The sequence below is a fragment of the Canis lupus genome, chromosome 38 (assembly GCF_048164855.1).
Source record: "Canis lupus baileyi chromosome 38, mCanLup2.hap1, whole genome shotgun sequence".
NCBI classification, from domain to species: domain Eukaryota; kingdom Metazoa; phylum Chordata; class Mammalia; order Carnivora; family Canidae; genus Canis; species Canis lupus.
The window spans coordinates 9,108,419-9,132,914 of record NC_132875.1 but is presented as its reverse complement, the minus strand read 5'-3'; the positions used below and the strand labels follow the sequence as shown (position 1 = coordinate 9,132,914).

Sequence of the window (24,496 nt, the reverse complement as noted above, 5' to 3'; positions counted from 1 at the left end):
TGCCCAGTCCAGTAACAGAGAAATTTATTTAAAAGCCCTGGAAAGAGACCTAAAGAGAGAGAGAGAGAGAGAGAGAGAGACCTAAAAAAAAGAAAAAACCTGCACAGAATGTCAGAATAATTTTGATAGCTTATGTTATAATCTCCCCTTGGAAAGAACCAAGGTAAGTACCTAACTTGCCACAGTAAGGTATTGCACCGACGCAACAAGAATAAAGTAATGCCCACAGTAGACAAAATGTCGTTTTCAAATACTACTTAAAAATTTTAAAAGATGGAAAAGAACATAAAGAGCTAGAATTAAATAATTTATTACAAAGAAGCTTTTCCCATAAATCTGTTTCATCAACATACATGACATTTCAGTATATTCATAATTGGAGTAAGGAAAACTTAATACTACTGTGAAAAACAAGAATGAGATTCAGGTAACCATTTGTGATTCTGTGCCCTAAAGGAATCTTGTTCACAATAACAGGAATGTTGATTAAAAAACCGACGAGATTGGTGCGCTGAAAGGAAACCCTCCTTTCATTCCTCCAAATACAAGGAGGAAAAGAACTGTAAAATGCTTACTTTATGAATCGTTCCGATCTCACAATTGGTCTGGGTGATTAATTAATCAAGAAATTCTTTCATTTCTCTCCCTACTCCAAAGTAACTAAATATAAATCACCAATCAACAATGAATAAGGTAAAAGTGGAACTCTAATTCCACTCAATTAGTTTTAAGGTATATTACTCTGAGAATCAAGTTCTTCTCCTAGCTAAGTACATGAGGTTTTCCTTTAAGGAACGAGTGCTTTTTTAACAGATTCTGGAACTCGGCTTGCATAGTAGTCGTAGTTGCGCAGCGTGGCCAGGACGCCTGCGGAGTTCATGTGCTTCACCTCCTTGTTGTACTGAAGGGCATTTCCATGGATATCAGTTAACTTGCCTACAGAAGAAACATCAATACAACATTAGCAGCTGGCCAGATCATTATGTTCCTAGTTATTTTTAAGTGCCTCTTACTTCCCTATGTAATAATATCAATTAATTTTGGATAAGATAGGAAAAATAATGAGTGACTATAAAGGTTAAGCTTAATTCACTTGAATTTAAAACTATAGAACAATTTTGATTAAAAAATATTTTTCCCCCTGATTAATTTCATTTAGCATTTTTAATTCATATTTCTTGGTATCAATTAATTTCTCTTTTCCTGAGGTGATTACTTTTCCTGTTGGTTCTGCTCCATCACTACTATTCCCATTTTCAAAAGGGTTTTCTTCATTCTACCACTGAATATTAACACTTTATTTAATAAGAGTTTAAGTGAAGTATGTTCATCAAATATAATTGTGTTACATTAGTTTCATTTAGCATCCTAATGAGATGGGATTGTGATAAATTTAACTCCCTTGTCATGGGATGCCTGGGTGGCTCAGCAGTTGAGCACCTGCCCCTGGCTCAGGGCGTGATCCGTGGTCTCAGGATCGGGTCCTGCATCAGGCTCACTGCCTGGAGCCTGCTTCTCCCTCTGCTTACGTCTCTGCCTTTCTCTCTCTATGTCTTTCATGAATAAATAAATAAATCTTAAAAAAAAAAAACTCCCTTGTCATATAATATGCTGGTGGGATAATATGAATAATATATTAGGAGAAAGGATAGAATAAAAATCAAGTGTTTTGTTTAAGACTAAAAGTAAACTGATGTCTAATATAAACTGAAAAATCATCTTAGTATGCATATATTTATGATATATTTTCAGTCAGATTCTAAAAAAAAATCTAACTCCATGTTCTTAAGCACTAGGATTGCAATATTTACCAATATTGGCTTACATGAAACTAAGTGAGGTAAAGACGATGATGAACATTATACTTTCCAAAGGGAAAAAAAAAAAAAAAAAAGAAACCCTAGAAGCATTAAAGCCACAAATCCAGGGTTTAATTAAATCAACTGTATGCAAATTAAAGTCCAAAAGGCAAATAATAACTAAAGAAAAATTAATTTGCTAAAAAATTTACTTTCTCACTTCTGAAATGCAGGGTCGGATTTGACTAATCTCTAGGATTTATTCGAGCTTTTATATCCTCAGTCTAAAGTAATATACTGAAATAATTTGTCTTAGCATAATATAAAAACTATAAAGACTTTAATTCCCCAAAATAAAAGGACTGACCTCCCACAGCATGTAAAATAACTTCTGGAGCACAAGTATCCCATTTCTTACATCCAGGACTTGCAAATACATAGGCAGAGGCTTTGCCTTCAATCAGCTGAATAATCTGTAGGGTTAGAGGTAATAATTATCCCTAGATCATGAAGTGATTGAAGGATAAGAGAAATTGCTTATTTCTTTCCAGTATAGTTCATCAATTCCTCTGTCAGACTCAGGTTAAAGCTTTCAGCCAATTTAAAGGACATGAGTAGTACAGAGAAACATACAGAGTACTATAGGATATAGAATAATATAGTGACCCGAAGGGGGAAAAGGTGGCTAAATAAGCTACAAGGAGGATATTGGAACAGTCTTCATAGTCCTACTTAGATAGTTTTCTTTTTATTATGTTGGCTTTTTTCTTATTGTAAAAGCAATATACTGTATATTATAGAAAAATTTAAGATTTTTAATCTTGTAGACAAGTGATCATTATTACATAAAGGACAGAGGAACATCAAGTAGTAAATTAATTTATCAACTACAGTAAGTCCCAACAGATACACAATGCTGACTAGGCTAACAAGTGGTTTCTGTAGTCTCTGGAATCCTAGGTATTGGTGTTTCTACTACCAAAATATGAATTCTTAAATTGTCATCTTAATAACTCAAGCAAAACTGAGGTCACTAATAGAAACTGTATGACTCTAAAAGAGTAATCTGCTATCAGGCTTTCATTAGTTACTTATTTTTTTGATTATACTGTAAAATAATCAGTACTGTAAAATTCAGACATCAAATATTCTGATGAAGAGACCAGACTGAAAGAAGGAAGAAAATCTCACTAAACACAATGTAACAAATTGCCCTTCTTAGTATTATTCAAGACACCATCATTAAACCTTGCTGTAGACTTTTATGTAAAAGGTTTTTCCTTCACCTAACAAATACGTGTTGAGTCTTATTATGTGCCAAGAACTATTTCAGGTATATTTTCTTGAGGGAAGAAGGGCTGTAGCCTTCATTAGACTCTTAAAGAGTCCTTGATATAAAAAAAAGTTATTAACTGTTCAATAAAGTCTTTTTATAGAAGAAAGGGTGGAGGATGTGGAGGATGGGGCCTTTGTTCCTAAGGAGAATGGTGCCCTTTGGGAAAAAAAGACAGAATGGGATTTTTGTAGCTATAAAATTAAGGGCAAAGAGAAATCACACCTGTCACTACTTAGAATTAGTGATGACCAAGAATACATTTTTACTTTGAAATGTTTTAGATTTCCCCCCCCCAAAGTACTGCTATTTTTAACCTCCCATTTTCATCCTCTTAAAAGTAAATCCCTTTGGAAAATCTAAAAATAGTTGATTATTGCTTCCAAAGGGTAGGTGAAGAAAAATGAATCCCACTCAGTTCAGTAAGCATTTACTATTTGCCCTCCCCATGCCAGGCATACAAGTGTGAGATGCACATGCGTTGGGAACTATAGCCAGTCCAGTATCATGAGTATCTGAGTTGGGGGATGTCACGAGATAAGGCTGGGTATGTTCAAGGGCCAAAAAATATAGAGGAATTTACATTCCATTCTCACAGGCTTGGATCTTAAATTGTTGTGCAGGGAGTAATCCAAGGATTTTGGGCAAGGGAGTGACATCCAGTAAGTTTTGCATTTTAAACTGTTCTGTGGTATTGTGAGACTGGGACTGAACACACAGACCATGTGGAAGCTACTGGAAAGTCTGGGGGATGATGATGGGTGCAACTAGGATGGGGGCAGCTGAGATGGACAAGAGGAGATATTCAGGAGGAATTAAGAAGATACAGAGATAGGATGGGAGGAGTCTAGAATGACTTTCAGGTGTTCAGCTGGAGCAATTAGGAAAATAGTGGTGCCATTAAGCAGACAGGAAATAGGAGGAATGCACATGAGGGCAGGAAGAAAAAGGAAGAGATCCAATTGGGTCTGTTGAATTTGAGATATCTGAAGTATGTCATCATGATGATATCCAGGGAGCAATCAGATGAGAAGAGATTGGGGCTAGGGATACAGATTCGATTTCACAATTCTCTCAGGAGGATGGAAGGCTTGGTGAAAGAATGGGGAAAGTATCTAGGAAGGGGCAGGCAGGCCTATCCTTAGGGTCCCCAGAAGAAAGGTGTAGGAAGTAACCCCAGTGGGTCCTCGAGAAAACAAAGGCTGCCAAGAGGCATAGGATTCTATCCTAATGGCTTCTGTTAGCACTGAACTCTCTTAGATAAAAAGACTTGAACCATCGTATTTTTTTAAAAACTCAAATGTTGTTGCTGAAATGTGCTTTCAATGGTCAATTACAACTTCTAATTCCTTTTCCCAGCTCTTATTTCACATTTTTCAAAAGCTCAAGATTTCTTTCCATGATTTAATTGCATTCCAGCGGAAGGGCAGACATTTTCATACCTTATTTCCTGCTCCTCCCACTCGCAGTACATCATCAGGGTTCATGGCAGTGACACAGTCAGTCACCAACTTGCTATTATGGGACCGGGTCGTTGTGATGATGTGTTTCCCAGCAGGCACCTCTTTCAGCTGAAATCCAAAGGCACCCAAACCTAAAACTCCCCAGATTGTCCTCCCCAACACAGCATCTGGTCCTGCCTATATAAATGAGTGAGACAACAGCAAATCTTGTAATCATCTGGAGAAAAATGTCAGCCATACATAGAATACTGATTTGAATTAGCATGATTTAAAAAAATAATAATGTAATAAACAAGAACAATATTATCCACAATGAAATTTTCCTGAGATAACCAACTGATTATTCTCTTGCTGTTTGGGTAACAAGTGAGGTTTGAGAGCTACTGAGGGGAACTTATGGTCATTCCTTAGTCCTCAGGAAAGGAAACATCATACAGTGATTCCCGTCTCTCTCTGAATCAGCCAGTGATCTTATTATTGTATTTGAATATAGCTGTTTGCAAGAGGACCTGAAGTCCCCAGGAAATGAAACACCATATATTGATTACCACTTTTCATTATCCAAGGAACAGCCAGGATCTTGTTACTATGGGAATACGTAATGGCAATAATGTATTCTGCTGCTATGGAGACAGGGCAACTGAATAGGCTGGTACTGAAGAGTAGCCATGGAAGATGGGGCCAAAGTTAAAGATTTTATTGACAATTGTGGTGGTAAAATAACGGCAATGACAATGCAATCTTAGCATCTGTATTTTCCTCTGCAGAGGTCAAAGAATTTTCAAACATACTGTTACAACTACACACTTCATACGGAAAAACATGACCTGGATTTCATGGAAAGTAAAACTGATGCATAAAATGATTAACACAGAGTCATTGTAACACCATCTTGTTAATACAGTAAACCTATATTGTAGACATACAGACATATATTTTACCGAATACTACGCAAGTACCAGGCACTGTACTAAATGCCTTACATGTATTATCTCATTTAATCCCCAAACAATTCCTTGTTGAAGCAAGTATAATCATCCTTGTTTTCCAGATGAAAAAAATGAGATTTGGAATCATTAAGTAACCTGACCAAGGACTCCAGGAAGATCATAACCAAATTCAGGCTAATAGGCAGTATTCTTCATCACTAAACTATACTGCCTCATTTTCCTTGTTAAAATGCTTTCAGACACATCATCTTATTTGCCCACTAGTGGTACTCTGGCTACTGTTATAGTGAAATATGCTTACGTTGTAGGTAGCATTCCCTGGGAAGCAGACTCTGAGACAAGTAGGGTGTTTATTATGGGCCATCCTTGAGATTAACCCCCATGGAAGGGAAGGAGGCAGCATGAGTGGACAGAGGGAGACACAGAGCTGTGATGCAGACCCAGCAACAGTCTCGGCTGGCCCTACAGGGAGCTCTGAAACTAGAATGGCCCTTCAGGGTTATAAAAATTGGAAGGAAGTACCAGGCACTTATACAGTAATCAGTCACTAGAAATGGACTGCCTCAAGAAAGGGCACATCACGGGGCCACGAGGCTCGTTACAGGTGGCAATCCTTGAAGAGGCTGCCGGCTGAAGGCTGTCTGCCCCACAAATAGGGCAACAAAGGAATCAAAGTACAACACTGGGTGCTCAACATATGTTCGTGTGCTTCCCATGTTCACTCTCAAGTCTGTAATATAGGAGAGTCTTAGAACCTGAAAAGTCCAGATGGGCTCTGGTGCCCACTGGGCTTTAGCTTGATTGCTGAGACAAATTTCATGCTTTCAAGGAAACTAGTTTATTAATGCAGCTCTCCAGTTATTCTGAAAAAGAAAGGAAAGCATCCTAAAGAGTGGACATGGGTATTCTGGTTCCAAAAATGTCCTATTCCATCCATAAGTGAATATGTAGGCAAAGAGGATGTGTGACCAAGGAATCAGCACCACAGTGAGGTAAGTGCAACCCCACAAGGTAGCCAGCCAGCCCTCCTCTGTGCTCCAGATCTGTCTCTCTCATTCAAAGCACCACACCAACGTTCTGGGAGATAATAAAGGCTGTGTCATCTTACTTCATAATGGTTAATTATGATTTATAATGGTTAAGAAACTCTGACATAAAGACAGATTAGGTTTCTTTGGACTAAGCCATGCTGTTTTTAAGTGCCTACCAGCTCCAGTACCTGTTAGAATACTAAAGTTTGAACTCTTATCTGGCTCAAGAAAGCACTTTAGAGTAATGACTAAGAGTCTGGACCTGGGTTTCTTTCTTTCTTTCTTTCTTTTTTTTTTAAGATTTTATTTATTCATTTATTTAGAAAGACCAAGAGAGAACAAGTGCAGAGGATGCTCCACAGGGAAAGGAAAAGGGAGCATCCCAAGCAGGCTCCACGCAGAGGGCAGATCCCAACTTGGAGTTCAATCTCACAACCCCAAGATCATGACCTGAACTGAAATCAAGAGTCGACACTTAACCCACTGAGCCACCCAAGTGACCCTGGACCTGGGTTTCAATCTCCAGATGTGTCAATGACAAACCAGGTGGTCTGGGGAAGTTACTTGCCTCAGTTTCCTCTTCTTTAAAACAGGGAATCAATCAATCAGGCATTAAGGCTTCCTCAAAGGACTGTGGTGTGTATTAAATGAGATAATGCATGTGAATCCCTTGAGCCTGGCAGCACACAGTAAGCTCTAGACAAATTTTAGCTATTATTATTATTATACGGATGACTATTTAAAATTGAACATCCAGCCTTGAACACCATCAAAAAAGCTGAGCCACTTTTCCACTTGTTGCAACAAATCTCAAGGCATAATAAGCAAGAGTGAAGGAGGAGATAGAGAGTGCAGAGGAACTGTGGTGAAGGGTGAGGCAGCAGTGGGAGAAGCAGAAGGGAAGGAAGTGAACTGGCACAAGTCACCTGCCTCTTTTCTACCTCCTAGTGGGGACAGAACCCTAACTATGTTTCTCACCTTGGCTTCATTCCTGTGTTCCCTTAACTTCTGCTTTTCATTGTTCTGTGGAAAACGAATACAATTGTTCTAATCTCAGGAAGAAGTGATGGAAAGTATTAATAACCCCTAAGCACTGTGATCATCTTCTGGTGAAAAGTGCCATGCATTGCAACATTATCTATGAACTAAATGCCCCTCTTTTAAGTAATGGTATTAACTTACTTAAAAGTTTACATAAAAACCGCAAAGTTGTGTCTGCATATAATGCTGCATGAACATTAAAATCCCAGTAAAAAAAATTAACAAACACTTAAGCAACTCAGTATGGGCGACTTTCCCAGTAATGTACTATTTTTGCTAAATAATCTTAAGCACATGATCATAAATAAAAAGTTATAATCATACACATGAAAAAACAAGTTGATCTTAGGAGCAGAGGTTAATCCTCCTGCTCTTAACTCGGATTAGAGTAGAGATTCAGAAGTAATAGTCCCCACTCTGGTTACTTTGATTCTCCAAAGTCCTATCAAGGTCACACTAATCTAAATACCTCAAATATCTTACTGCGATGATTTCCTTTAACACTTAAGGTGATTTCTATGGTACAGTTCTGCTTTGGAATGACAGCTGTCTCTTGCTTCTAAGGAAAGAAGTTTCTTTTTTCTTTTTTTTTTTTTTTTTAGGAAGACAGTTTCTTTAGAGTATAATAGAAAGTCAAAGCAGATCAGAGAGACAAAATAAGAGAAATGAGTGCAAGAGCATATCTAGTTCTGTTAACAATGCTAACTGCAATTTAGGTGCTATGTATTATTACCTGGAAAACAACATGGCTAGCATCTTTCCTTGGCTGAAATGGTTCATTTCTTCAACATGCTTCAAGAACCACCTGAAAATCAGGTGTCTCAATGACCAAACTAATCAAGAACCATGTCAATAATTCCCAAACTTTTGCATTTGAATCAGGAGGCATATGTTAAAAAAAAAAAAATCTACGTAAATTACACAGTTTATCTGGGTACACACAAGTACGTTTATATTCCTGGTATCAATGCCCCAAGAGGTTCTGATTCAACAGGTCTGGGGGAGGATCTGGAAAGCTGTTTTTGTAGACCTCCCCAAAAACTGTACAGGCAAGGAAGCTAGAAACCACTGGATTAGATCACATAAGGAAACCATATAACTATAATTATTTATCTAATAAAATATTTTTGTATTGTTTATAGTAATACCTGGTAGTTGTAATATGGCTGGTTAATAACTCCTGCTATGGCTTTTCCCTCATAAGCAATTCCAATAAGAACTGTCACATTGTCAAGAAGACCTGTGAAGAAGAAATGAATATCAAGAACATCAATTATATAACTTTCTCATATCATGACTCACCATCAGAACATTAATGGCTCTAAGTTATTTTTGGAATAAAGGTAAGAAATCTGTAATGATTCATCTACGATCAATCCTACTGCTCGCAAAATGCACAAATTACAAGAGACAGCTGGCCTGAGACAGAAATAGGATGTATAGCCACTTAACTGAATCGATAGACATGGTCTCATTAGTACAGTTTGTAAGCCACTGGAATAATGCAGCCATAACTCCGCAGCCTTTACCGCTAGATTCCTGTGCCCCTCTGCCACCATCCATGGCACTCCCACCAGGATGAGATCGCTGGATCACTCTACTCCAGGATCACTGTCTAGCTCTGCATTTCAAGTCTCTAAGGTAAAGTTTCTCCAAGTGGAGTCTGCAGATTATCAAGTGGCATCAGAATTACCTGGCCCAGGGGTACCTGGATAACTCAGTGGTTGAGTGTCTGCCTTTGGCTCAGGGCGTGATCCTGGAGTGTTGGGATCAAGTCCTACATCAGGCTCCCTCTGGGGAGCCTGCCTCTCTGCCTATGTCTCTGCTTCTGTCTCTGTGTCTCTCATGAATAATCTTTTTTTTTTTTTTTTTTAAAGAATTAACTGGCTTAATTTATTTTTAAAAGTAGGCCTCATGCCCAACATGGGGCTCAAACTCACAACCTTGAGTTCAAGAGCCACGTGCTCTACCGACTGAGCCAGCTAGGCACCCCTCAAATGGCATAAGTTTTAATACGGATTCTCAGGGTCCTTCCCAGAGCCAGTGAATCAAAATCTCTGGAGGTGGGGTTCCAGATCTCAACAAGCTACCTGGTTGCTCTTATATCTACTAAGCTGGTTAGAGCTTCCCTATTTCTCAATGGATTATAGCGATGTTTTACTGCACACACATCCATACACGTGCATACATACTGTATGACTGACTCATTATAAATATGCCTTACCCAAGAACAGAGAAAGTTTTTTATAATGACTATGAGAAATTTTTTTATTTAAGTCATGAAGGTGAGAACCGATATAAGAAAACCTGTGTGTAGATCTCTGTTTCAAAAATAAAACTCTAAGCTTATATAGACTCTGCTCCTAAAACCTAAAACTCTGGCTCTGAGCCTGGTCTTTTTACTTTAATGCTGCCAATTTTTTTTTTTTTAATTTACTGTTTTCTAATTTTTCTCATCTTAGACAATTTCAGAAAGGAGAAATACTGTACTGTGTTCCCAAACTCATCTTTAAAGGTGAAGCTATGAGTGAGAAAGCAGCTCACAGGCGAGGGGAGGGCGGTGGTGGCAGAGAACAGCTTGGCCTTTCCTTGTTTTCTGCCCCAACAGGGCTGTGGGTTCAGTAGTCCCTCTGTTAACCCCAGCTTCATGTTAGTTATTCTTACCTGGGGGACATTAGAATTGTGGCACTGGTAGAGGGTCGGAGGGTGGGATTTAAAAAGAATGAATTTTCTCTCTCTGTCATGACAATCACTGATACACAATAACAGCGAGGATGAGTATAAGTACAGCTTTAGGGCATAAACATAAAATATGATACTGGGTTGTTATGCAGCAGATGAAATATTAAGTGTTTCCAACTAAATATCATATACTAGACCTATTGCCATTGAAAACAAACACCAAAGAGATACTGACCTTCAGTATATTCCTTGGTACCATCCAGAGGATCAACCCAGACCACAAGCTAAAAAAGAGGAAATATCCAAATTAAGCATATACTATTTTAAAAATAGGAGTAAGTAGATTAAAAATACCTTTTTTTCATTTTTAAAGTTATGTTATGAGTTGCTTAAGCTAATGTCATCAGTTTTGTGACTGAAAAACCTTATTGTTTTGTGATCATGGAAAAAGTCCATTTAAATTAGAGAAAAGTCTAATTTAAGAATTTTAAATATGAAATGCTTAACTGGTAAATTTACTGTCACCTGAACAATAAATGCAATGCTATGAACACACTGAGATCTAGGTGGTGGTGCAGAGAAAACTTTAAAGTGGCACCAAAAATGTTTTAAACAATATGCAGCTGCTACTCACTTTGACATATAAATTCTGATTAAAAAAAAAAGGAATGACACTTTAATTTTAACTAAAGGACACCATTTATACACAGCAAAGAAAAACAAATGATTTATAAACTGACAGTAGACTAAAAAAGAAATCCCTTCTTCTTAGGATTTCAAAATGATTCAGGAGATGCATTACCCACCAGAATTACGATGCTTAATGTGAATCTGTGAATGAGACATACTTCTTATGGAAGATACCATGTCTCATTTTCCTTGTATCCTCCCTACCACAGAGCAAAGTGCCTTACTCACAGAAGGTATTTGATAAATGCATGTTAAATAAATCAAAATCCAACAACTAAAGATTTATGATAGTTATCTGAAGCCACAGACTTAACTTAAGCAGCTTTAAAAGTAAGGTAAGTTTTATGGCCTTCCAAACATATAATACAGAATGACCTGTTTCATCTCCTTCCAGCCCCAATTACCAATGAAATGCTTTACTACCAAATCTACTAACAAATTAGATGTTCTCCCTATAAGTATTTTTAGAGCAGAGAAGAAACTGACAGGATGAGAAACCGAACCCTAAATTAACAGGTCACACATTCCATATGGTTGCCTGACACTTCTGTGCCAGCCCTGAAAGATTTCAATATTCCTGGTTGCCCTCTATCTTATGTCTCTACCAGCTTTTCAACATTACAGGCAAGTTTTATTTCCTAGAGCAAAAAACAGGAAGGTTAACAAAGAATGAAGTAATCATATGGATCATACGTCTTCTTCTTTAATAGCACTGTACTGGGATGGGCATGGCTGCTGCAGTATCTCCTCCCACTGACCATCTTCGATGAGCTCCTGATCCACTTCTTCAAAAGGCAGATCCTAAAACAGATAACATTGGTGGTTACTGAAGCTGTTTGGTATTCACAGAGCACCGTTTCTTTGTCTTAGTAACAGGAGAAATGCAGCATCATCATTCACTAGGCCTTCTTGTTTCCCATTTATGGCTAGGGCTTACATGAGTCAAAAAATAAAGCAAACAGAATAAAATTGTGAAAATGACCATATATGGCTCATCAAGGTTGACTACAAAAAAAATCCCACCTTTATTATCTTGCACAGTTTAAAAAAAAATCTAAGTATTACAAACACTTAAATAAGTGGCTCTGACATCAGATACTTCTCTCTCAATTACATGAGATATTAATTCCTTCACTTTAACCATGTTATAGTTTTAGATAAGCATGCAAATGACTCTAACAAAAACAAAACACCAGAAACCACAAAATCCATTTTATTCCAAAGTTCTAGAACTCTGCCCATCTTATAGTTTGCATGCTGAATATTACAACAGGAACCATATCTTCTATAGTCAAGAATTGAGACATCAGCCTAGAAATGGATTAAAATATTTTATAATCAAAAAAAAATTTTAAATCAGACATTTCCTTCAAGTCCAAGGAACAGGATGAGTATTTTGGTGTTACAACACCAGATAGAATGCTGGAAGTAGTAACAGTGGTATATATATCATTAAAGTAGCAATTATAAATCCACACGGTAAACAGTCATTAAAAAAAAACTGTATTCCTGGCAAGTCTTACCTCTTCCCCTATAATTGTTAGTTTGGGGAATTTCCGTGCCAGTGAAGAGCATATGCTCATTTGTGCCAATCGGTCGGCTTTGGTCTGCAGGTCTGTTGCACAGGTCTGCAACAAAGAATGAATATTTTAGCAGAACTAACACGAAATAAGTTGTTCTCCGATTCCTAATGCATGAGTGTTTATGTCATTTAAATTGCACTGTCTGTTTTTAGGTTCATGGAACTTAACACCAAAGGGTCAACTAGTTTCCTGGTTCGGATTTTCTCAAGGGATTTTTAAGTGGTTAAAGTTTGGAAAGGAGCTTTTAGATTATTATAGTCTAAACTTATTGAGAAATCCCCTTCATAAGATCTCTAGGTCAATCTTTTGCTTCAAAAGATGAAGAGATAGGAAATTCATAACTTTTCAAGGCAGTCAAAGCTGAAAACTATCTTTAGCTGTTTGAAAGGTATCCCCAATATGGATCCTTCTATAACTTTTACTCACTAATCTGCTAATCTACTACGCATCTACTTTCTTAATAATTCAAGAGGTCCTCTGGATGATAGAAAGAATTCCTATTTCTAAAATATAAAAAAATGTGAAAATGAACAGCAATAACATCTGATATACATAGCTTACCCCCAGAATTCTCAATCACTATGTCAGACAGTTATTCTAGTGAAAGACAATGCAAAATCTTGCAATTGACAGCCACAACCTCTCTGTTAGTCTGTTTTCTTTTTTTTTAATTTTTTTTAAATTTTTTTTATTTTTTTATTTTTATTTTTTTTAATTTATTTTTTATTGGTGTTCAATTTACTAACATACAGAATAACCCCCAGTGCCCGTCACCCATTCACTCCCACCCCCCGCCCTCCTCCCCTTCTACCACCCCTAGTTCGTTTCCCAGAGTTAGCAGTCTTTACGTTATGTCTCCCTTTCTGATATTTCCCACACATTTCTTCTCCCTTCCCTTATATTCCCTTTCACTATTATTTATATTCCCCAAATGAATGAGAACATATAATGTTTGTCCTTCTCCGACTGACTTACTTCACTCAGCATAATACCCTCCAGTTCCATCCACGTTGAAGCAAATGGTGGGTATTTGTCATTTCTAATAGCTAAGTAATATTCCATTGTATACATAAACCACATCTTCTTTACCCATTCATCTTTCGTTGGACACCGAGGCTCCTTCCACAGTTTGGCTATCGTGGCCATTGCTGCTATAAACATCGGGGTGCAGGTGTCCCGGCGTTTCATTGCATTTGTATCTTTGGGGTAAATCCCCAACAGTGCAATTGCTGGGTCGTAGGGCAGGTATATTTTTAACTGTTTGAGGAACCTCCACACAGTTTTCCAGAGGGGCTGCACCAGTTCACATTCCCACCAACAGTGTAAGAGGGTTCCCTTTTCTCCGCATCCTCTCCAACATTTGTTGTTTCCTGCCTTGTTATGTTAGTCTGTTTTCACAGAATTATGACATGTTGCATTTTATATATGCCTTGTTAGGTAGAATTATAGATTGTATTATTTTAAATAGTAAAAGTTTTATAATACTTTTTAGTGAAACAAGGAATGATTAAGAAAATCAAAGACTTTTATGCCACGCTGAAGTCTGCCAGTTACCTTAATGCAAAGAACGAGTCTGCTGGAATGGACGGCCACAAAGACAGAGATCTTTGTTTTACTTCCTCAAGAACTGTGTCTGGTACACCATAGGTACTCTAGAAATATCTGTTGAAACTTCTTAAAAGAACTGTTAAATTTGCAGATGACATAGATCAATCAAGTCTAGAGACTACTCTCTCTAAAGTAAAGAAGACACATGGACAACCATTAAGTATATGAGGAAAGCTACTCCAATTCTTTTCTTGTCCAGGATAATATTCCCTGCTTTTTCTACTGACATAGTGCCAGATCTCATCATTCTGAAATACTTTGTGTGACAAATTTAATTCTGCTCTGCCTCTTTTAATTCTGCTGCCTCAATAAATGGATATAAAGTACTAAAATGCCTGACCAGTACAGAGGAAAGGCTAATTATTATCTTTATCACCTATTACCTGGAAGTCCCTGACCAGTTCAGAGGACAGGGAGATCATTACCAGTGCAAAGGACAGGGAAATTATTACCAGTACAGAGGACAGGGAAATTATTACTGTTTTTCCATTACTCCTTAGCAATAGACTGCAATGTGGTACACCTAATATAATCACAGCATAAAATCAATTTAAAAATAAGTGATGCCAAAAAAAAAATTAAAAAAAATAAGTGATGCCAAGGAAACTCTCTGAAAAGAAATGGTCAAAGATATTGGCAGTGGTGGCATGATGGATAGTTTTTGTTTATTTTTTCTATTTTTCTCCATTTCCTGTTTTTCATAATAGAAAAAAAAACTTAACAAAAAAGAGAGTAACATTAGTACCCTTTTGAAAGTCACTAGATTACATTGTTGGTTTATCATTGAGCATGTATGTTGTCAACTCAAAACCTCTTTCTTAAACAAATCTAAATCATATTTACTTCTTATTACTTGAACATGAATATTTTGGGAACTTATAATTATTCTTGATACAATATCCTGTTAGATTTGGACCTCTTTTCCCAGTGTTTGTAACTTTTTCAATACTTATTCTGTGATCCAATATATTAACTACTCTTCCCAGGTTAATTTTATTAATAATATTGGTAAATATGTCTCTATATCCTCCTGTTCTATGACACTTTTGAGAAGACACATTCAATGAATTTTTAAAACTGTACTTAAGCTAATGGTTAAAGAGAATAGGAAGGAGTCAGAAGCAGAGTCCTATGATCTGTCACCAATGATCTTTTCTAGATTGATGTGAGTCATGAATTAAAATGAAATGTATGAGTAACATTGTTCACCCACTTATGGACACACCTAATAGTGGTTCAAGATGGGGGATGGGAGATGTCATCTCCATGTTTACCAATCACTTAAATCTTTTTTGTTAATGGAGCATGAAAATTTTTTTTCTGAAATCAAGATATCTTATATATTACATCTATATATGGGCTATTAAGCCCATAGTCTATCAAAATTAAAAATGAGATTTATTTAACTTATGATTTTCATTCTTTTTTTTCTTTTTTTAAGTTTTATTTATTTAAATAATCTCTATACCCAACATCACGCTTGAACTCACAACCCTGAGATCAAGAGTTGGGTGCTCTTCTGACTGAGTCGGCGAGGCACCACCCTCCATTTTTATTCTTAATTTTTCTTCTAGTCAGAGGAGATGGGGAGGGAGAGGGACAGAGGGAAAGAGAATCCCAAGCCGACTCCACACCCAGCACAGAGCCCAGAGCCTAATGCAGGGCTGGATCTCACAACCGTGAGATCATGACCTGAGCTGAAATGAAGAGTTGGACATTTAACTGACCAAGTCACCCAGACACCCCATTCTTAATTTTTAAAAGCACTTATATTGAATGTCATATAATTGGCTCATCTGAACTTATTACTAAGTTGTTTTTTACTCATATTTTTGGCCATTTTTTTCTGCTAATAGCCTCTGATAAGTCAGCCTTATGCCTGACTTATCATAAAGGAGTGACTTAACTATAATTCTTTCTATAAATCATTTTAATGTTAATGGTTAATCATATCCTATAATTTTCTCACTTGGTCAAAATTACACTATGACCTCCTTTAAAAGTTATAGTAAAAAGTTTCCATATATTTATGGAAACTTACATTTAAAAATTATAGTGTGAAATGATAACCAAATCTTATAGAAGAAATTATATTTTAAACTAGAACACAAGCATGGTAGGATTTTCTTTTAACAATCAACTATCAAAAAAATAATAAATAAACAAACAAACTATAAAAGGGCACCTGGGTGGCTCAGTCAGTTGAGTGTCTGCCTTTGGCTGGAGCCATGATTCCAGGGTCCTAAGACTGAGCCCCACATGGGGCTTTCTGCTCAGCAAGGAGTCAGCTTCTCCCTCCGGCCCTCCCCCCACTTGTGTGCACACTCTCTCTCTCTAATAAATAAATCAAATAAAAAAAATAATCAAGTATCACTAGGGGCAACTGGCTGGCTCAGTCAGTAGAACCTGCAACTCTTGATCTCAGGGTTGTGAGCTCAAGCTCCATGCTGGGTGTAGAGCTTACCTAAAAAACAAAACCAACCAAAAAGAATCAACTATCACCATAAACTATCTTTATGATAATTTACCTACTTTTTAAAAATTTATCTAAGTTTTTAATTACCATACTAGGGGGAAAATAAAACCACCTTGTTCTGTGTTTCTTTTCCACGAAGAAGGAAAAAATTTAAAGCTCTGAATATAAGGAATACTAATTTATATGCCAGGTTTTACCAACATGCCAAGTTTGCTAAGCACTGAACGTCTTGTAAGAGATTACTTTAGGATACGAAATTGGTCACGGTGCTCTGGGGCTGGACAGCAGTCAGAAGGCTTAATCATACAAATAAGAGTTTTGGATGCAGGAAGCCTGGAGTCATTTTCAAAGCAGAAACAGAGACTATTTGAACTAAGGGTCTTGCAATCTCTGTAGGGGAGACATTAACTATTTCAACCATTGAAGTGGCCAGATGATCATATCCTTTAGCTAAGACAAAAATAAAGTCAGTATGAAATGAGATGAGACTTTCAGTACCTTCTGCACGATACCCAGATCTCCTTCAGCAATAACACGTCTGACTATGGTTCCTGCCTTCTGAGCAATAGAATATGCTGAGGCAACCAGCCGCATCAACACAGTGTGACTGGAAGCCATGATAAGCCTAAGGAGAAATTAAGAGAAATGTTGTGTTACTTTCAAGGCCAACTCCTGGTTTCAGTCACTTGAATTCAATTCAACATATAGTTACTGAGTATTTAACTGTGTAGACCTTTTTATTAAATATTTACTAAGAGACTTGGAAAAAACCTCCATTTTAGCATTGGCTCTCTCAATACATTGTATTACTATACAATGTATAGTATATACTATATACAGTATATGTATATAGTATATACTATACAATACAATCCTTTCTCTCTGCAGATGAAGCATTTTGAAGCAGGGGGAAAAACAGGCCTCAGTCTATGAGCCTGTAAAAAAGTTTTATGTATGAGGTGTATCTATGTACAGGCAAAGGCCGTGGAAAGTGCGTCAGGGGCTAAAAATAAAAGATACAATATCTGCCACAAGCAAGCTAATATTTTGGTGGGTTGGGAGTAAAATATTGTAACCTAAACTCTGTAAAGTAAAACTGGTTAAGAGCCAGAGAGGTACGAGTAGCATAAGGCATATGGGTGTAGGTACAGAGTAATTAAAAAGAGGACGGCTTGCATATTATTACAGTTAGAGTCTAAAAACCAATGAATGTTCCATTAGAGACTAAATAAAATGTAATATGCTGGCTATTTACTACCATCATCATCAGTTGCCAAATAAAGAGAACGTGCAACATAGCTAACTGGGCTAAAGACCAATCACCTGAAAAAAATAAAAAATAAAAAAAATAAAAAAAATAAGACCAATCACCTGGAAAAGCAGTAAGTGTCGGAATAGCCCCTGGCCCAATGGAATATACGGGAAAAAGAGTATATTCCTCTTTGAAAATACAAATTCAAAACCTGCATTTTTAGTTACTGTTTTCAGGCTAGGATGTACCACTCAAACTCCCTTCAGGGCTGAAGGGCATTCCCCCAGCTATTAAGAGTACCATCAACAGATGGCCTTTAGCTGCCACTTTTCTTTGGAAATTTATCTGCTAAGAAGAGTCATTACACCTGATACCAGTTAACAAAGGGGATGGACTTAAAGGTCACTCCACACTCCAACTGGACTGCCACCCCAACTCTCCTGGGTCATCCTAGCTTCTGGAATGCCCAGCAGTGAGGGAGGCCTTCACTGAGACTGCATCACAGCCCAACTCTCTACTCCCCAGGGCATCACTACTTTGTCCACACTTCCCAAGTGACCCCAAGAACACTCCTTAGCAAACCTCTTGGCCTTTATCTCTGTCTCAGAGTGCTCACAGGGAACCAACCAATGACAAAAACTCTCACCACTCTAACTGAATTGGGTCAACGTTGTTTCAATACAACAAAGGAACACAATACAGAACACAAGGGACATTATGAACCTCAATTCAGCAAGAGTCATTTTTCTACCACCAATTTCTGACTGCGTGTTTGATTTGATGTGCCTTTTAAGCTCTTTGTGTCTTTTTTCTCTCATCCTCATTCCATTCACGGGGATTAGGAACATTAATTGAGGCAATAAACAAGTGAAGTGTATGAAACCCTTCAGGAGAACAGAATTGAATCTGACGTAAGGTAATGCATCCCATCCTGTGACCAGGAGCTGTCTGGAGTTAAGATGAAAATAAAATGAGGGATCCCTGGGTGGTGCAGCGGTTTGGCGCCTGCCTTTGGCCCAGGGCGCGATCCTGGAGACCCAGGATCGAATCCCACGTCAGGCTCCCTGCATGGAGCCTGCTTCTCCCTCTGCCTGTGTCTCTGCCTCTCTCTCTCTCTGTGTGACTATCATGAATAAATAAATAAAATCTTTAAAAAAAAAAAAAAAGAAAAGAAAATGAATTCCAATGCATTTAAATTCTGCTTATCTTATTACAACATAATCAGGCTAGATTTATTTTATAGGTATGCTAGGTGAAAAAAACTGCTTATGAAAATGACTAATTCAGAACAAATAGAAAACAGGAGAAATAATCCAGCACTTCGTTGACCTTATCTCTACTTCCTTATTACCCATGCATGACCTGCTACATATCTGACTTATTCTACACTGGAAAAGGTAGTCTTCAGGCAAATAATCATGTACTACCCAAATGTCTTTACTGAGGATATTTTAATATGTGCTGGTCTGCTCGTTTAGTGCCCATGTTATATAAAAGCCCATTAGTGAAAAGTAGATCATTTTCCCTCACTGCATGGTAGTGCTATAACTTTCCACTTAGGTAAGATATCACTTACCTTTAAGCCAGTTAAGAAATCATTCTAGCCTTGTCAGGCTTCACGTATGACTAAATCACTTTTATGTTTGTCACGTCCACAGTATTTTCTTATAAATAAAAACTTAGGCTTTATCTACTACATCCCTCACAAAATGCCCACTATATGAACTGCCAATTAAAGCTAACACCAGTTTCATAAGAACGTAACAGGTTTGATGTAAAGCATAACAGTGATTTTTAAAGAGATCCTGCAGATCACTTTTAGTTGACAAATAGAATATTCCTACCAATTTCTCTGAAATACTTCCTCAGTCCAAATATAATTAGTAATGAAATATTATTACCCCTTGTCTACTATTTTTCTTACATATTGTTTAAACAAATGGATACAATTTTGGCCCTTATTAAAGAAAATGAGCCTGATTATATTATCAAAACTTAGCTATAAAAGAGGTTCCTGTTAGCCTTTTTCATTTTGCCCCCTCCTAAAACCCAAATGAGAATCACCTGTTGATAGTATTGGAGACCGAGGACCAAGCACTGAGCACCGAGCACCTGTACCACTGCTGCCACCACTGTCACCGCTGTGGAAAAGCTGCCTGCAAGTTGCTAACTTCCTTAGGCAGTTCAGATTATAAATACTGTACTTCCTTCCCTACCAGCTTTATGCCTCCTGGGTCCTAAAACACTACCCTTTGTGAACACATCTTTCTGACAGCTCACTCAAAAACAGCGTAAAGCAGCTAAAGGCTCAGGCACTGGAGTTAACTGCCAGTGTTCAAATCCGGGCTCTGGCATATTTTAGCTGTGTGATCTTGGGAAAGCCACATAAATTCTTTGTGCCTCAATCTGCAAAATGGAGTTAATAATAGTATCTATAATATAGGGTTGTTGTAATTATTAAATGAGTAAAGCAGGTAAAGCACCTGTAACAGTCCCTAGCACAAGGTAAGCACTAAATCATACTGGCTAACCATTATTGAGATAATTGTCCTCATTACTGGCTATCCTGCAGAGACATCAGGGTAGTTTTAAAGACAAAAAAATTCCCATAGCTTCTGCAACACTATTTTGACCCTGAGTATATATGTAGTATGATAACCAACACAACCCTGAATCAAAGTACAGATTCTTTTCCATAACATTCAGGCTAAAAGTATGTATGATAAAAGGTTGTATGCCACTAAAGGCTATCAACCTAACATCCCATCCTTTAAAAAACCCTTAGAGTTGCCAATAGGGCTAATTCTGAAGGATTAAAGCAGGAATCAAGTGATCCACTTCCTTTGATAGCCTGGGAAATCAATCTTGAGTTGAATATAAAGGTGCGGAACACTTGAGGATTAGGATCTAAAAATGAATGATGAGTTCTCAATCAGAATACAAAGACTATCTTTTGAAACCTGATCAAGTGATGCTAAGGTTCAAGGTCATGTGGAAAAATAAAAATATGAGCAAAACAGAGCAAACTCTGAAAAAAGAACAATGAACCAAGATTTTCTCTTTACTGGCTACCAAAATATGATGTAAAACTATAGTAACTGAACAGTTTAGTCCTGGGCAGAATTAAATTCCAGAAGTAGATCCAGACACACTAAAGGGGGTATTTCAAATCACAAGGGAAAGTTAATCATGCAAAAATGGTGGAAACAAATGCTAATCTTTTTAACAAAATGTTGGATCCTTTTTGCATGCTTTGTATCAATATACTTTCCAGATCAATGCATGATTTTATCTTTTTTTTTTTAAGATTTCATTTATTTATTCATAAGAAACACAGAGAGAGAGGCAAAGACATAGGCAGAGGGAGGAGCAGGCTCCATGCAGGGAGCCGGATGTGGGACTTGATCCCAGGACTGCGGGATCAAGACCTGAGTCAGAGGCAGACGCTCAACCGCTGAGCCACCCAGGCATCCCCAATGCATGATTTTAGAAGTAAAGAATGAAAGCATAAGAATAAAGCTGCATGAAATATTTTGTAAATTTGGTAAAGGACTTTTTTAAGCATGAGAAGAACTAAAAATCTATATTAAAGAATATATTCAGGATGCCTGGGTGGCTCAGTGGTTGAACGTCTGCCTTTGGCTCAGGGCATGATCCCTGAGTCCTGGGATTGAGTCCCAAAGCAGGCTCCCTGAATGGAGCCTGCTTCTCCCTCTGCCTGTGTCTCTGCCTTTCTCTGTGTCTCTCATAAATAAATAAATAAATCTTAAAAAAATAAAGAATATATTCACAAATTTGCATAAAAATTAAGATAACAGTGTAACCAAACTACTGCAAAGAAAGCAGATTGACAAAATGAAAAATAATTTGTATCACATACTAGACATCTGAGTTAATTTTGGTTACGTAAAGGGCTTTTAGGGGAGCCTGGGTGGCTCAGCCCCATAAGCTTCTGACTCTGGCTCAAGTCAGGATCTCAGGGTACTGGGATGCAGTCTGGAATCCCGCTCCCTGCTCAGCCGGGAGTCTTACTTCTCCCTCTTCCTCTGCACCCCCCCCCAACCCCCTCCCCCGGCCCTGCTGGTGCTTTCTGTCTCTCTCAAATAAATAAAAATCTTGAAGAAAGAGCTTTTACATCAATATGTTAAAAATGAAATACTCCAGTAGAAAAATGAGCAAAGGATACAAATAGGCTGTTGCTAGAAAAACAAAGGCCATTTGTTTCCACGAAATGCTTAACTTCATTATGAAAGAAATGCAAATCAGAACAGTGAAAGATGACTGTTCGTGTCTAAGACTGGCATAGATAAATATGCGCGGGGTTGGCTAGCTCGTGACGGCGAGGGAGCATCCTCCTGACCTGTTCGGAAGGATGCAAAGTGGTTCAAACCTCTCAGGACGATTTTGCAAAGATAACTAAAAGCAAAACGTACACATCTTTTGAGCTACCAATTAGATTTTCGGGGAAACCTGAATACATCAAGCAAGCCTACAAGCACGTAAGACGGACAGTAGGAAGAAAGTGTGCTCTTTGAACGAAATTTTAATTTCAGCGTAAGGAGGTCTCTAAACCCGAGTGCACTAAGGAGCCCAGGATCCAGGTTTCCCCTGTTAATTCTACGATCCATCGCCACGAAAGGACCCCGGAGCGCGAAAATAAACGCACCGACGAACAATTAAATTGCTGACGCCCAAGAATCTAAGTCCGAAATGGCAACATCTGGAGGAGCAATCTGATTCATGCAAACTTTTCATTCTTTTTTTAAATCCCTGCAATCTTGTATCCGTGCAAAGGGGTGGAGTTGAGGGGAACCAATGAACGATTCAGATCTGCCCAAGGCCCCTGGCCGGACTCGCGGGGGAGAGACTTACAGTGATAAGCCTGGAACAAAGCTAGACGAAAGACACCTGAAGGCTAACAACGGAAGGCTATGAGGCAACAGGTCCCTCGCGGTGTCCAGCACCTGGCCGCCTTCCCGGCTGCAGGTCGCACGGCGGTGGATGGAGGACAAACCTACCGCAGCTACTGCGCATGCGGGAAATTGGGCGCAGGCGCAGAACGGCTACTCCCACGGCCGCCGGAGACTCCCGCCCGCCGGAAAGGTCCGCGTCTCCGCGTTTTCCCCTGAACTCTCCAGCGGCGCGTGCCGCCTAATCTCGCGGGAAGAGGGGTGTCCACTTTGAAACTTTCCTTCTGGCTTCGCGGGTTTTCCAGTCGCTCTTGTGCTCCCGGGATTGCGGAGGCCCGCGACCGCCGAGCCTCCACCCGCAGGTGTCCGTGGGCCGGCGGCAGGAGGCCCACGACGTCTCCTCCACCTGCGCTCCCCGCAGCAGCGTGGCTTTATGCGAAACTGTCACTAGTGCTTTTTTTTTTTTTTTTTTTAAGTACTTATGAGATTCTCAAGAGTCTGTGTGACCCTTTCATGCGCTTGCCAGTAAATCCTGGGAGATACTCTCTTTTCCGGACCAGATGTTCCATGTTAATGATTTGGAGATTGCTGTTTGGTTTTTTGGGAGTTTTTTTGGTTTTTGTTTTTCCTCATTCTATAAGGATTTATCATTCCCAAATCACAGTGAAAGAAACTTGGGCAATGTGCTAATTTTGTTTTCTATTATGCGCCTTGGAGATACCGCACTAAGAACTGGTATCTAAAAAAAAAGGCGGGGGGGGGGGACACACCTGGGTGGCTCAGCGGTTGAGTGTCTGCCTGCCTTTGGCGCAGGGCGTGATCCCAGTTACGGGATCGAGTCCCACATCGGGCTCCCTGCGAAGAGCCTGCTTCTCCCTCTGTCTGTGTCTCTGCCTCTCTCTTTGTCTCTCATGAATAAATAAATAAAAATCTTAAATAAGTAAAAAGAAAAGAAAAGAACTGGTCTCTGACATAAAACAATAACATTGCAGAATGTAATATTGTAGTTACAGTACTGAGGTTGATTGCTACAGACGTATTAAACTCTGAGTATTAAATGGTAACGTCCTATTTATATAGAACATTGGTCCAGTAACAAAACTGGAGAAGAGCAGCTGGAAATTTATCTCATTCAATGTTCAGAGATAAAAGGGTTAACCATGCATTCCATTATTTTCTGTAGGTAAGTCCTTTTTTCATACTGAAATCCGATGGCAATTAAATTCTGATACTTTTCCAAGCTACTGCATGAAGAGGATGCTGAAAGCCATCACTATGCAGCGCACTGCGGCATAAGGACTCCCGTTCACCAATTCTGGCGCACTTCCAAAATACACCAAACAATCCAGTTTTACTTCCGTCCAGGAGGCTGGGTACCAAGGATCGGATATAAGCACGGGTACATATAAGCAGCAAGATTACAGTCAACAGACTGAAAATTGAAAATGGCACAATGGCAGACATAGTGAGGCTGGTGAAGCCCCAGCCACATCACCCTGTCTGGCCCTGGGCTGAAGAGGCCTGCACACACACACACCTCCCTTTTCGCTCCCTGTTTGGTTTTTGCTGTTTTGTAGCACAGAAGAAAACCTACTTATTATTTCACTGTTCAAAGTGAGATTGTTGTTGCACTGACGAGTAAAAACAAAGAGGCAAAACCAATATTTGCCTGTATATT

General features: G+C 38.5%; 1 protein-coding gene and 1 pseudogene across 3 annotated transcripts; both read right to left on the bottom strand.

Moving 5' to 3' along the window:
- Positions 1 to 294: 294 nt before the first annotated feature.
- BPNT1 (3'(2'), 5'-bisphosphate nucleotidase 1) lies at positions 295 to 22,957 on the bottom strand. 3 transcript variants are annotated; one of them, XM_072815007.1, is made up of 10 exons: positions 22,781 to 22,957; positions 17,155 to 17,281; positions 12,513 to 12,617; positions 11,683 to 11,790; positions 10,535 to 10,583; positions 8,766 to 8,857; positions 7,555 to 7,599; positions 4,575 to 4,772; positions 2,167 to 2,272; positions 295 to 936 (listed from the first exon to the last, which is right to left on the bottom strand). In XM_072815007.1, exons 2-10 carry the CDS (start codon positions 17,272 to 17,274, stop codon positions 788 to 790), a joined length of 972 nt encoding a protein of 323 aa, XP_072671108.1. In that variant the 5' UTR covers positions 17,275 to 17,281; positions 22,781 to 22,957; the 3' UTR covers positions 295 to 787. The 3 variants fall into 3 exon arrangements, with proteins under 3 accessions (XP_072671108.1, XP_072671106.1, XP_072671107.1); XM_072815005.1 differs by lacking the exon at positions 22,781 to 22,957 and adding an exon at positions 19,973 to 20,089; XM_072815006.1 differs by lacking the exon at positions 7,555 to 7,599 and having other exon boundaries at positions 22,781 to 22,956.
- A 938-nt stretch (positions 22,958 to 23,895) lies between these two features.
- LOC140626899 (protein kish-A pseudogene) lies at positions 23,896 to 24,282 on the bottom strand (annotated as a pseudogene).
- Between the last annotated feature and the right edge of the window lie 214 nt (positions 24,283 to 24,496).

Bases quoted from the DNA above. Each gene is read 5' to 3' on its own strand.
- BPNT1 (XM_072815007.1), bottom strand. From the start codon at position 17,274: ATGGCTTCCAGTCACACTGTGTTGATGCGGCTGGTTGCCTCAGCATAT. The intron at 11,791-12,512 runs GTAAGACTTGCC...TATCTGTTTTAG, and splicing joins TAACAATTATAGGGGAAGAG to GATCTGCCTTTTGAAGAAGT. The intron at 4,773-7,554 runs GTGAGAAACATA...TCATTTATATAG, and splicing joins AACACAGGAATGAAGCCAAG to GCAGGACCAGATGCTGTGTT.